The 15,123-nt window shown below is 40.1% G+C and overlaps 1 protein-coding gene across 1 annotated transcript in view; it reads left to right on the forward strand.

Moving 5' to 3' along the window:
• Nucleotides 1–15,123, forward strand: part of LOC115229011 (WD repeat and HMG-box DNA-binding protein 1-like) — a 72,558-nt gene that overhangs the window by 36,260 nt on the left and 21,175 nt on the right. The window contains exons 14-18 of the mRNA XM_036499073.1: nt 250–331; nt 2,298–2,463; nt 4,148–4,262; nt 6,161–6,269; nt 13,815–13,876. Of these exons, the coding sequence (XP_036354966.1) occupies nt 250–331; nt 2,298–2,463; nt 4,148–4,262; nt 6,161–6,269; nt 13,815–13,876 (534 nt within the window). The remainder of the gene's footprint in view (nt 1–249; nt 332–2,297; nt 2,464–4,147; nt 4,263–6,160; nt 6,270–13,814; nt 13,877–15,123) is intronic.

Consider the following 15,123-nt stretch of genomic DNA (forward strand, 5'->3'; position numbering starts at 1 on the left):
CAACCCATGCTAGCATGGAAAGCGGACGCTAAACGAAGATGATGATGATAATGATGATGATGATGAAAGGCTGAAAGGTAAAGTTGCCCTCAGGAGAATTTGAACTCAGAATTTAAAGCTGGAAGAACCACCGTTAAGCATTGTGTCTGGCATGCTAATGATTTTGCCAGCCTGCCATCTAATTAATTTTTATTATTTTATAATAAAGCATATTTGAATGTTCTTAGATTTTGGGTCTTCTTTTTGTAGCAAGATGACGTGTTTACACTTCGCAGCCTGGGATAATTCCAAAGAATGGTCCGTTACTCTACCAGAGGAGGAAGAAATTTTGGTAAATAATCATATAATAATTTTCTGCTCTTACTCTCTTTACTTGTTTCAGTCATTTGACTGCGGCCATGCTGGAGCACCGCCTTTTAGTTGAGCAAATCGACCCCAGGACTTATTCTTTGTAAGCCTAGTACTTATATTCTATCGGTCTCTTTTGCCGAACTGCTATGTTACAGGGACGTAAACACACCAGCATCGGTTGTCAAGAGATGTTGGGGAGACAAACTCAGACACACATATATACATATATACAACAGGCTTCTTTTTAGTTTCTGTCTACCAAATCCACTCACAAGGTTTTGGTCGGTCTGAGGCTATAGAAGAAGACACAATGTCCAAGGTGCCACGCAGTGGGACTGAACCTGGAACCATGTGGTTCATAAGTAAGCTACTTACCATGCAGCCATTCCTACGCCTATGCTAATGTTAATAATGATAAACCCTTTTGTTACCATATTTTTATTGAGATGCTCTGTGTTTCTTTCAATCATTTTAACTATAACTAAGAATTTAGTAAAATAACTTAGTTATCATTAAGCTAGTGTTAAGAACATAAATTGTAACTAAGGTTTGGTGAAAGATTTTAATTCAGAAACAAGTAATTTGTACTTCAGAGCCAGAGCTGGTTTCAGCCAGGTTGGTAACAAAAGGGTTAATGCCATTTGTGTATATATGTGTGTGTGTATTTGTTAGTGTATTTTTGTATGTGTGTATCTTTTTCTTTTTTGTTAATTATTTGAATTCTTAAGGCAGCAAGCTGGCAGAATCATTAGCTTGCCAGACAAAATTTTATTGGCATTTTATCCAGTTTTATATTCTGAGTTCAAATTTTGCTGAAGTCAATTTAGCCTTTCATCCTTTCAGGGTTGATAAAATAAGTACCGTAAATCCTCGAGTATAGTCCTCCCTTGAGTATAATACGCAGGGGATTTTCAGGGGGCTGTACCTCTGAAAAACCTAAACCTTGTGTATAATACGCATCCTTCTCTAACTTTAGGGCTTGTGCCTTTAAGGAAAAAGATTATTTGAATTCTTCCTACACAAAAGGAATTGGTTACCAACAAAATAGTTCCATAGCTGGAATTTAGATAACAGAAACAGTGGAAAGATACATGTCGAACTTTTGGAAAGTCATGTATATTTTTACTGTTCCACTTACAAATTGTCTTTGCCGTGCGTTTCTTAGCTGGTTACTTTCTTTGAAAACTGCACCATATGTGTGTGCATGTATGTATGCTTGCATGTACATGTGCATGTATGTATGTGTGTATGTTTGTATAGGTATGTGTGTAAGTGGTTGTGTGTGTTTCGGTATCTAGTTAGGTGTGTGTGTGTGTATGTATGTATGTATGTATGTATGTATGTATGTATATATATATATATATATTATATATATATATATATTATATATATATATATAATATAATATAAAAAAAGGAATCAAGAAGTGGACCGAAACGACGAATAAATAAATGCATACATACAAACATATATGTACGTACCTACATCTACATGTATATATACATGCATATATAAATAATTATACGTGCCGTTTCTATGTCTTATTGTAATGTCCTGTACTCACGTATAATTATTTATATATGCATGTATATATACATGTAGATGTAGGTACGTACATATATGTTTGTATGTATGCATATATTTTTATTTATCACCTCTATATATATATATTATATATATATATATATATATAAAACTAACAGAATGAGATAAAATTCCAAGGTTGTGAAAGATTTCAGAACATTTATAAATAAGTCTTACACCTTTGGGTCTTCTTGACACCATTACCTCTCATAACCTATATATATATGTGTGTGTGTGTATGTACAGGTAGGACTGTGTGTATGTATGTAAGTGTATATATGTCTTCAGGTGGGTGCATATATGCGTTTGCATGTAAGCATGTATATATGTTTTAACATGAAACCAATTTGTGTCCTTGACAGGCCGTAACTGCTGCTGAGACATGGGTTGCCATGGCGACCAGTGAACGACTTCTTCGACTCTTTACCATGACGGGCATTCAGAAAGAAATCCTTACTCTTGCAGGACCTATTGTATGTCTGTCAGGCTTTAAAGACTTCTTGATGGTTGTCTACCATCGAGGCGGCGGTATGTATACCACAGACATTTGCTTGAGATGCTTTCTTTCTTTACTTCTGTCTGTCTCTCTCTATTTTCTCTCGTTTTTTGTTGTAATAGTTGTTGTGAAAATGATGGCGATCATGATGATGATGATGATGGTGATTATTATTGTTATTATCATTATTAGGGCAACAACCAAATTTGAAGTCATCATTATTATTATTCTGAGTTCAAATTCCGCCAAGGTCAACTTTGCCTTTCATCTTTTCGGAGTCAATGAAATAGGTACCAGTTACGCACTGGGGGTCGATGTAATTGATTAGCCCCCTATTCCCTCAAAAATTTCAAGGCCTTGTGCCTAGAGTAAAAATAATAATAATAATAATAATAATTATCAAACTGATTCTGCTGAGGTCCCTTTTGAGGATGATAAAATAAAGTACCAGTTGAGAACTGAGATTGATGCAATTGACTTTTCCCTACCCCTAAATTTCAGGCCTTGTGTCTAAATTAGAAAGGATTATTATTATTATTATTATTGTTATTATTATTATTATTATTATTATTATTATTATTATTATTATTATTATTATTTATTGAGTGAGAGAGCAGCACATGCCATCAAAGTGAAATTAGGGTACAAATATACAAAGCCCAATATACCCATCATGACTACCCGTCTGATAAGGGTACACCAGGCATGTGCATCACAACGATATGTGCGCAGCATGGTGATCTCATATCAAGATAAACAATGCATAAACTTGCAGGTAGGGCTCAGTTAGAATTTTCTTCAGGTTGCATAGCCCAACCTACTCAAAAGGCCCCTGTATAAGGTTTGTTTAAGGATGATGAACGAAATACCAATGCTTCCAGAGGTGAATTATTCCAACCCCAAAGAATCCCTCTCAACACATGGCTATGATGCTCCCCCACTACTTCTGCTCGTGATCAGAGATGCACATATCGTCAGCCACTAAGGGACATGCTCAACTGGTTAAGGTCAAACAACTGACAAGCAAATCTGTGGCTTTGAGCAGAATATTTGCTGTAGCCCATCTTTTATACTAAGACAAAGCAATATACATGGTAACACTTCCAATCTGTTAAGATCAGAAACCATGAGAGCCACTGCCTGGTACTGCATCACTGCATGCCAAGGTTGACTTTGGCTTTCATTATTTTGAGGTCAGTGAAATAACTACCAGTTACACACAGGGGTCGATTTCATTGATTTGCCCACCCCTCCCCTCAAATTTCAGGCCTTGTGCCATAAGTAGAAAGAATTTGCCTTTCATCCTTTCAGGGTCAATAAATTAAGTACCAGTGAAACACTGGGGTCGATGTAATCGACTAATCCTCTCTCTTAAAATTTCAGGCCTTGTGCCATTAGTAGAAACGATTATTATTACTATTATTATTGTTATTAAGGCGGCGAGCTGGCAGAAACGTTAGCACGCTGGGCGCAATGCTTAGCAATATTTCGTCTGCCGCTACGTTCTGAGTTCAAATTCTGCCGAGGTCGACTTTGCCTTTCATCCTTTCGGGGTCGATTAAATATGTACCAGTTACGTACTGTGGTCGATGTAATCGATTTAGTCTCTTTGTCTGTCCTTGTTTGTCCCCTGTATGTTTAGCTGCTTGTGGGCAATAAAGAATTGATTATTATTATTGTTATTATTATTATTAGTATTATTATTGTTGATTTCAGGTCTTCCTGGTGAACAGTGTTTGGGTATTGACCTTTATCAACTGACATCTAAGAAGAAATGCATTTTGAAGGATCTGCTTCCTCTTAGTCCCAAGGCTTTCCTTTGCTGGGCCGGGTAAGCATTGTTTTATGATAAACAACTCTAAGGCACCATCTGCATGTTAATTAACAGTTAGGTGGGACAAAACAGTTCTAGAAACATAAAAAAAGAAAAAGCTATTATCAAATATGTAGCGAAAAGATGCTATTATTTGATGGTTAATATATATGGGAGACAACTCAGTACGGTTTTCTCATTTTTTTGGAACTCTTTTGTGCAACTTGGTAATATTATTTTCCTTGTCCTGTATATTCTTTTATTCGTCTGTCTACATTCTGAGTTCAAATTCCGCCGAGGTCGACTTTACCTTTCATCCTTTCGGGGTCGATAAATTAAGTACCATTTATGTCCTGGGGTCGATCTAATCGACAGCCCCAACCACTCCCTCAAAATTTCGGGCTTTGTACATAGAGTACAAAAGATGCTTTTATTCTCTTACTTGTTTCAGTCATTTGACTGTGGCCATGCTGGAGCACCGCCTTGAAAGGTTTTAGTCGAACAGATTGACCCCAGGGCTTATTATTTTTATAAGCCTAGTAGTTACTTGTTCTGTTGGTCTGTTTTGCTGAACTGCTAAGCTATTGGGACATAAACACACCAACACCGGTTGTCAAACGGTGATTAGGGTGGACAAACGTAGACACAAAGACACATACACACACATTTATGTATTTATATACGATGGGCTTCTTTCAGTTTCCATGTACCAAATCCACTTACAAGGCTCTGGTCAGCCCGAGGCTATAGTAGAAGACACTTGACCAAAGTGCCATGCAGTGGGACTGAACCCGGCACCATGTGGTTGGGAAGCAAGCTTCTTACCACATAGCATCACCTACTCTACTTTCTCATTATTGAGCTTACCTGCCCACTTACTCTACCCAGTCCTCTGTACCACTTATAAACTTACCCCTGTAACTTGTGGGTATGCCCTGACACTTCTCTCTCTCTCTTTTGCTCCTCTCTTTTCTCAACTGGAGTAGCTATGTATCCCCTCTTCTGCGAGACACCTGTTTTTCTCCCTTTATTATATTCTAACCTTTTATCACCTGGCAAAAAGCCACTTCTGTCAATATTACAGCCAGAAGAACTTGGTTCAGTCTTCCAACTGGTCAGCTCCTGCCAAACTCTGACCCATACTCTTTTACTTGTTTCAGTCATTTGACTGTGGCCATGCTGGAGCACCGCCTTTAGTTGAGCAAATCGACCCCAGGACTTACTATTTGTAAGCCTAGTACTTATTTTATCGATCTCTTGCTGAACTGCTAAGTTACCGGGAAACAAACACACCAGCATCAGTTGTCAAGCGATGTTGAGTAAACAAACACAGACACACACACACACGTTTATACGACGGGCTTCTTTCAGTTTCCGTCTATCAAATCCATTCACAAAGCTTTGGTCGGCCCGAGGCTATAGTAGAACACAATTCAAACCCAGGTTTGAAATTTCCTCAAGACACCTGATGGAGGCTGGAGAGTATATCAGACGAAACGTGTTAGCAACATACAAGATGAGGACAAATATCCATCAATTGTAAATCATGTACATAATTCCTCATCTCTTAAATATAGAACTGTGAATGAATAAATATTACATTTGACTGAGTAACCTGAATATTAAAGGGTCAAATGAGTGAGGCAGTTTTATGCTATGGGTTTAATGGGAGTTAAAACATATGAGAAGGTCCTATTAGAGAACAGTTTTCTCACTATAAGGAGCTACATGACTACTCACATTTTGGAAGGGAGTGTGAAAATGGTCAGGGTGGAACGGGAAAGAGATAAGATACTGGTGAAGGGTGTCAGGGTGGAGCCTCTTGGTTAGGTGTCAGAATAAAAACAATAAAACCATTGCTTAAATTTCTATTGTTGTTGTTGTTATTGTTCAACTGTCTTCCTTTGTTTCTGTAGGTTTTCTGCTGAAGGTACCCCATTCTATATGGATTCCAGTGGCATGCTGAACATGTTGAACCGGAAATTTGGTAACTCTTGGACACCAGCATGTGATACGAAGTCTTTTGTAAGTATATGAGATTATGGTACAGCTGAATAGGCGTCGAGCTGGCAGAATCGTTAGCACGCCGGGCGAAATCTTAGCGTATTTCTGAGTTCAAATTCTGCCGAGGTCAACTTCGCCTTTCATCCTTTTGGGGTTGATTAAATAAGTACCAGTTACACACTGGTAATTAATCGACTTAATCCATTTGTCCTTGTTTGTCCCCTTTGTGTGTAGCCCCTTGTGAGCAGTAAAGAAATAGGTACAGCTGAATGGTAGAGAAGCTGACTTTACAACCAACACTATGGACTTGGGTCCAGTCCCACTGAATGGAACCTTGAGCAAATGTCTCTTAAGCAAAATTTTGTATTGACCAAAGCTTTGTGAGTGAAATTTGATTGATTGAAATCGTGCTGAAGCCCGTGGTAAGGGTGTTGCAATCACAATTGCCAGATTGTGGTCTTGATTCTCAGACCAGTGATACATTGTATTGTTTTGCAAAACACTTCATTTCATATTGCTCCAGTCTACTCAGCTGAAAATATGTTATCCAGTGAGCAACTGGTATAGGGTTTAGGGAGAATGTTGGCCTGCCCACCTCACCAGCTGGATAGTATAATTTGAAAGCTACAAAAATTTGAGAAAGCAAGCAGATTGTGATCAGCATAACATTCAATGCCTGGTTGATGTATATATATGTATATATATATAGAGAGAGAGGCAGGAGTGGCTGTGTGGTAAGTAGCTTGCTTATCAACCGGGTTTGTTCTCACTGTGTGGAACCTTGGGCAAGTGTCTTCTACTATAGCCTCAGGCTGACCAAAGCCTTGTGAGTGGATTTGGTATATGAAAACTGAAGGAAGCCTGTCGTATATATATATATGTGTGTGTGTGTGTATATATATATGTGTGTGTGTGTATATATATATATGTGTGTGTGTGTGTGTGTGTGTGTATTTGTATAATGTTTGTGTGTCTGTCCCCCCCAGCATCCCTTGACAACTGATGCTGGTGTGTTTAGTCCCCATAACTTAGCAGTTCGGCAAAAGAGACCGATAGAATAAGTACTAGGCTTAGAAAGAATAAGTCCTGGGGTTGATTTGCTCGACTAAAGGCGGTGCTCCAGCATGGCCGCAGTCAGATGACTGAAACAAATAAAAGAGAGAGTATATACACACATATATGTGTGTGTGTGTGTGTGTGTAGATACTGTGACTGCCTCATAGAGCCAGTGACTAGTGACCAAGATCTTTGGTAATACACCATGCTTAAAAAGGCCTTTCAAGCCAAGTGAGATTATGGTTGTGGCTGAAACTGGTGTTTCTTTACTGACACCTGTGCCAGTTCCACGTAAAAGGCACCCACTACACTCTTGGAGTGGTTAGCATTAGGCAGGGCATCCAGCTGTAGAAACCATGCCAAATCAGATTGGAACCTGGTGCAGCTTTCCAGATTACCAGTTCTCAGTCAAACCGTCCAACCCATACCAGCATGGAAAACAGACTTTAAATGATGATGACGATGATATATATGCATGTGTATATATACTCTTTTTACTCTTTTACTTGTTTCAGTCATTTGACTGCGGCCATGCTGGAGCACCGCCTTTAGTCGAGCAAATCGACCCCGGGACTTATTCTTTGTAAGCCCAGTACTTATTCTATCGGTCTCTTTTGCCGAACCGCTAAGTGACGGGGACGTAAACACACCAGCATCGGTTGTCAAGCAATGCTAGGGGGACAAACACAGACACACAAACATATACACACACACTTACATATATATACACATATACGACAAGCTTCTTTCAGTTTCCGTCTACCAAATCCACTCACAAGGCATCGGTCGGCCCGGGGCTATAGCAGAAGACACTTACCCAAGATGCCACGCAGTGGGACTGAACCCGGAACCATGTGGTTGGTTAGCAAGCTACTTACCACACAGCCACTATACAAATTGAGATAGGGGTTGTAAATGCAACCCTACATGGGATAACATATATCCAATATACTGCTAGTGAAGTACCCAACAAAGTTAATACATAAATGTTAAGGATTGCGATGCAATCAATTCATTTACTGTATTATATGGGCAAAGGTAAAATGATTTACCACAAATTACTAATACAAGATAAGAAAATGGAGAAATACATCTAAATTAATTATCAATTACCAGATAATACTCTATCACATACTTTATTAAACCACCACATAAGAGAATGTAGGGTTAAACATAAAAAAGCAGAACAAATCAGTGTACATAAAGGAATGTACATAAAAAAGTGTACATAAAAGAGTAATGTTGTATAATAAGTAGAATATATATAAAAAAGAGAATATAAATATAAGTAAATATAAATATAAGTATAGATTACATCTTACAGCTGTTTCGGCCATGTAGATAAGTATGTCTCATTTTACCAATATTAGCCTTTTATGGTAGGTCAATATATAGATATAAATGAGACATTTACAAAAATATCATAAGGCCTCCTTGGAGATATACATATACATATGAGTGCATATACTCACACTCCTATACATATAAAAATATACATATACATAATGATGTAAATAAATGATATAAATTAGTAAACATATATATGTTCCACGTCCAATGTTTCAGTTTTTCAACTTAATATTGTGATGATAAACATACACATATTAGTACCTAGATGCAAATATACATAGTCAATAGTACATTATATTACTTCCTACTAATTTCCAAAGTGTCATTAAAGTTAGCATCATTATCGTTGTCAATACCATTAATGCTACCATTATTATCATTCATAATATTATTAATAACGCTTATATTAGGATCCAAAGTGGCACATATGTATGTCCGGGTTCCAGTTAGTAATTTTCTTTATGACATAAATTACACTATTGGATTTGAATTTAAATTATCATTGTCTTCATCACGGTTGGTCCGCTGAGAGTCGCCCGACCTCCACCACACCGCACAAGAAAAACATACACGTCCACATCCAATCCTAAACCCACACGTCCACACAAAAACTCACACACACATGCACACACACCGACACATCCCTACATATTCACTTGATTGCAGAGTGTATGTCTATCATCGTATGGCTTATAGACAAATCAGTACAGGCAGCGGTGTCTATACACTAACATACACACTCACACGCACATCCGCATATACCCATAAATATTAATACACTCTTATATACTGTGTCAGGGAACATTCGCACACACATATATACATATTTAGATATATATCTGCGCACTCATACGTACAAATAAAACCTATACTTATATCCACCCATGAATAAATATTCGCATATACATATATACATATCCAAATACGCACCTGTGTACTCATATGTATAAGAAAAACATACATCCATACATCCACCCACGAACATACCTATCATCATCATCATCATCATCATCATTTAGCGTCCGTTCTCCATGCTAGCATGGGTTGGACGGTTCAACTGAGGTCTGTGAAGCTGGAAGGCTTCATCAGGCCCAGTCAGATCTGGCAGTGTTTCTACGGCTGGATGCCCTTCCTAACGCCAACCACTCCGTGAGTGTAGTGGGTGCTTTTTACGTGCCACCTGCACAGGTGCCAGACAGAGCTGGCAAACGGCCACGAACGGATGGTGCTTTTACGTGTCACCGGCACGGGGCCAGGCGAGGCTGGCAACGGACACGAACGGATGGTGCTTTTACGTGCCACCAACACGGGGGCCAGACAGAGCTGGCAAACGGCCACGAACGGATGGTGCTTTTACGTGTCACCGGCACGGGGGCCAGGCGAGGCTGGCAACGGGCACGAACGGATGGTGCTTTTACATGCCACCGACACGGGGGCCAGACAGGGCTGGCAAACGGATGGTGCTTTTACATGTCACCGGCACGGGGCCAGGCGAGGCTGGCAACGGACACGAACGGATGGTGCTTTTACATGTCACCGACATGGGGGCCAGACAGGGCTGGCAAACGGCCACGAACGGATGGTGCTTTTACGTGTCACCGGCACGGGGGCCAGACAGAGCTGGGAAACGGCCACGAACGGATGGTGCTTTTACGTGTCACCGGCACGGGGGCCAGACAGAGCTGGCAAACGGCCACAAACGGATGGTACTTTTACGTGTCACCGGCACGGGGCCAGGCCAGGCTGGCAACGAACACGAACGGATGGTGCTTTTACGTGCCACCTACACGGGGGCCAGACAGGGCTGGCGAACGGCTACGAACGGATGGTACTTTTACGTGTCACCTGCACGGGGGCCCTGATGTTGATCGACCTCAATTTGGTTTGATCTTGATTTTGACTTCTCACTGGTCTTGCCGGGTTTTCTCACGCACAGCATACCTCCAAAGGTCTCGGTCACTGGTCATTTCCTTGGTGAGACCTAAAGTTCGAAGGTCGTGCTTCACCGCCTCGACCCAGGTTTTCCTGGGTCTACCTCTTCCACAGGTCCCCTCAACTGCCAGGGTGTGGCACTTTCGCACACAACTATCTTCAGCCATTCTCATCACATGACCATACCAGCGCATACGTCTCTCTTGCACACAACAACTGATACTTCTTAGGTTCAACTTTTCTCTCAAGGTACTTACACTCTGTCGATTATGAACACTGACGTTACACATCCATCGGAGCATACTAGCTTCATTTCTTGCGAGCTTACGCAAATCCTCAGCAGTCACAGCCCAAGTTTCACTACCATGCAGCATGGCTGTACGTACACATGCATCATACAGTCTGCCTTTTACTTTGAGCGAGAGGCCTTTTGTCACCAGCAGAGGTAAGAGCTCTCTAAACTTTGCCCAGGCTATTCTTACTCTAGCAGTTATACTCTCAGCGCACCCGCCCCCGCTACTGACTTGGTCACCTAGGTAACGGAAACTATCAACTACTTCTAGCTTTTCTCCCTGGAAAGTGACGGAAGTTGGTCTCAGAGCATCTTCAGTGTTAATTGTTCCTGAGCATCTGCCACATACAAAAACCATCTTCCTAGTTAGCCTTCCTTTGACATTGCTGCACCTCTTATGTGTCCATAGCTTACACTTGGTGCATCTTATAGAGTTTCTACCTACACCTTTTCTACAGATCGAGCAGGGCCATCTACCTGAAGGCGTTTGTGATTGGTCTACCTTCCTACTTATTAGGACTTTGGTTTTGGCTAGGTTGATTCTAAGGCCCTTCGATTCTAAACCTTGTTTCCATACCTGAAACTTCTCCTCTAGTTCTGATAGAGACTCAGCAATTAGAGCAAGGTCATCAGCATAGAGGAGCTCCCAGGGGCATCCTGTCTTGAATTCCTCCGTTATTGCCTGGAGGACTATGATAAATAGGAGGGGACTGAGGACTGAACCTTGGTGGACCCCAACCTCTACTCTGAATTCTTCACTGTACTCGGTGCCAACCATCACCTTACTAGCAGCGTCTCTGTACATGGCTTGTACAGCTTTCACTAACCATTCATCTATCCCTAGTTTCCTCATTGACCACCAGATGAGGGATCGGGGGACCCTGTCGAAGGCTTTCTCCATATCAACAAAAGCCAGGTATAGGGGATTGTCTTTGGCTAGGTATTTCTCTTGCAGCTGTCTTACCATGAAAATAGCACGAACCCAAACTGCATCTGATCTAGGCTAACTCTCTCTCTAATTAGTTGGGCTATAACCCTCTCCGTAACCTTCATTACCTGATCCAGCAGCTTGATACCCCTGTAGTTATTTGTATCTAGGGCGTCACCTTTACCTTTGTAGCAGCTGACTATTATGCTGCTACACCAGTCATTGGGAATGACTCCTTCGTGTATCACCTGGTTAACTATACGGGTGACTAGGCTATAGCCGACACTACCAGATATTTTGAGCATCTCTGCAGTAATTCCTGATGGGCCTGGGGCTTTCCCTGTTTTCATGCTTTTAATTGCCTTATCTACTAAGGAACTGTCAACTCGGATTGCTGGTCCCTCTGTTGGGTCAACATTCGGCAGACTCTCTTTATCCCATTCATTTTCCTCATTCAGCAACCTTTCATAGTGGCTTCTCCAAACCTCTCTCTTTGCATCCTCATTTAGCGCAAGTGAGCCGTCATCCGTGCGAACACATTTTTCTCCTACCACGTCACGATTCTCTCTCACACACTGTCTTGCTATACGAAATACCTCAAGTCTTTCATCCTCACGGCGCAGGACATTGGCAAATTTTTTCCTATCTGCTTCCCCTCTGGCTAAATAAACCTGCCTCCTAGCTTCCCTTCTTGCAGTCTGATACACTTCCCTGCTACCACCGTTCTTCCAGTCCTTCCAAGCCTGTTTCTTTTGTCTAATAGCCCTGTCAACGGTATTGTTCCACCACCACGTTATTTTGGGTCTTGTGGGGACTTTGCACCAGCCACAGATCTGGTCAGTGGCTTTCAGCAGGTTGTCCCTTAGAAGCGCCCAGTTATCTTCTACCCCATGTGTAGCTATGCCCCCTTCTATTTCGTCGAAGGCTTCAAGTAACATGTCTCTACAAAAACATACATATGTACACATACACATTTTCACACACCTCGACACCTCAACCCACATCCACTAAATCATATATCCATGTATAGATAAATAGATAAATAAAATGGAATACAAATTAAGAAGAGCACAAAGATAAACCTAATATAGTAAATATAAGTAGATACACCGAAATGCACCCACATGCACATACATATGCATGCACGCCCCCGCACGGACACATTTTTGTTTATTTGGCACTTACTAACTTATAATTAATTTAATTTATAATTAATGAACTTATATCTAAATTAATAGTAACTTCTGTTTACTTTTGTGTATGGATATATACGTCTTTAGATGGGCAGACATATATTTTAATTTATGATTTAGTGGATGTGGGTTGAGGTGTCGAGGTGTGTGAAAATGTGTATGTGTACATATGTATGTTTTTGTACGTATAGGTATGTTCGTGGGTGGATGTACGGATGTATGTTTTTCTTATACATATGAATACGCAGGTACGTATTTGGATATGTATATATATATATGCGAATATTTATTCATTGGTGGATATAAGTATAGGTTTTATTTGTACATATGAGTGCGCAGATATATATTTAAATATGTATATATGTGTGTGCGAATGTTCCTTGACACAGGATGTGTGGAAATGATTGTCGTACTGAATAAAGACTAGAGCTAAATCTATCTTCCGTTTCCTTCATCAGTTATTATTATCTCAACTAACACTGGATAATTCCTGATGTAAATCCAAAGGAAATATACCCATCTGTGGATGACACCAGGTAACCTAAACTGTGGAACGTGCTTTACTCAGCACACTAATTGACTTATATCCATTAGTCCAAAAAATTTCACACACACACACACATACACCTATGTATATCAATAAAATGAATAGTAGACAAAATAACAGGTTTGTTATATTTGACTAAAAACCCTGGAAGGCAATTTTTAGTCAAATACACCAAACCTATTATTTTCTATGCTATTTAGTCTAATGACTGAAGCCATTAGTGAAAGAACAAAATTACTAATAATATCTTTCTACCTTTATATTTCAGGCAAAAGGAAAATCAGACCACTTCTGGATCATCAGTATACTAGAATCTCAACAACAGATTAGGTAAATGTTATCTATATTCTCTCATTCTCTCATTCTGTCTGAACGTCTCTGTGTAATTGGCTAGCTGTCTGCCAGCTCACTTTCATTATTGATTGAATTACTTTGATGGTGGTTCTGTCTCTTAATCCTATATATCTTTATATGTATATATATCTATGTATATATATCTATGTGTATATATATATATATATATAATATATATATATATAGGCGCAGGAGTGGCTATGTGGTAAGTAGCTTGTTTACCAACCACATGGTTCCGGGTTCAGTCCCACTGAGTGGCACCTTGGGCAAGTGTCTTCTACTATAGCCTCAGGCCGACCAAAGCCTTGTGAGTGGATTTCGTAGACGGAAACTGAAAGAAGGCCGTCGTATATATGTATATGTATATACATGTATGTTTGTGTGTCTGTGTTTGTCCCCACAACATTGCTTGACAACCGATGCTGGTGTGTTTACGTCAGGTGGTGCTCCAGTATGGCCGCAGTCAAATGACTGAAACAAGTAAAAGTAAAAAAAGGTAACAAAATTTTATGTGGACCCCCCCCCCCCCCCCCCGCCAAAGAAAAAGGCCATACGAACCCTGGTTGAAAACTACTGCTCTTGAGAAGCCTAATGTACAACCCAAGTTCCTGTATGACTCGTATCTGAAGTGCTGTTGCTACTAGAATGTGAAACAGTGAGATTAATTCTGTGTTGTTACTTGATGTTGTTGACTAGATGCCAAATCTTTTTCAAGACAGCTTGTTGTCTAATACAAAACACGGACAGATACATTGAGTAATGTTGTCCAAGATACACCTATGATTGGAAAAACAAAAGACAGGATTGTCACAGCTGGAATGCTCTTGATCATAATTTTCAATTTGATAGGGTCGTTTTGGCTAAAATAACATTTTAGACCAGCGTTTATTATCCTGAGGGTATGTAGACTCCTGAAGGTCTATGGATACCTGGGAGTCCACAAAGAAAGCAGTGATTGGTCCATGAGCTAAGTTCACAATTTGTTGAGTGGGCAGATCTTTCAAAAGTCTGTAATTAAAGAGAAAATTTAATAAATGGATAATGACATGGTTGAATTCCATGGCTCTAGACCACACTCCCAATAGGAAACTTGTTCACTTGACTGATTGGCAAACCTTTAGTCCCCTGTGGCAAAAGTTTAAGTGGGTCAAAGTGGCCTAGTTGTCTCAGCTTTTTGTTCCTTTAAAAAATCTTTGTTCTTCCTTCTTTATCTCTCTCTCTTT

This window comes from Octopus sinensis, unplaced genomic scaffold (assembly GCF_006345805.1).
Source record: "Octopus sinensis unplaced genomic scaffold, ASM634580v1 Contig11576, whole genome shotgun sequence".
NCBI classification, from domain to species: Eukaryota; Metazoa; Mollusca; class Cephalopoda; order Octopoda; family Octopodidae; genus Octopus; species Octopus sinensis.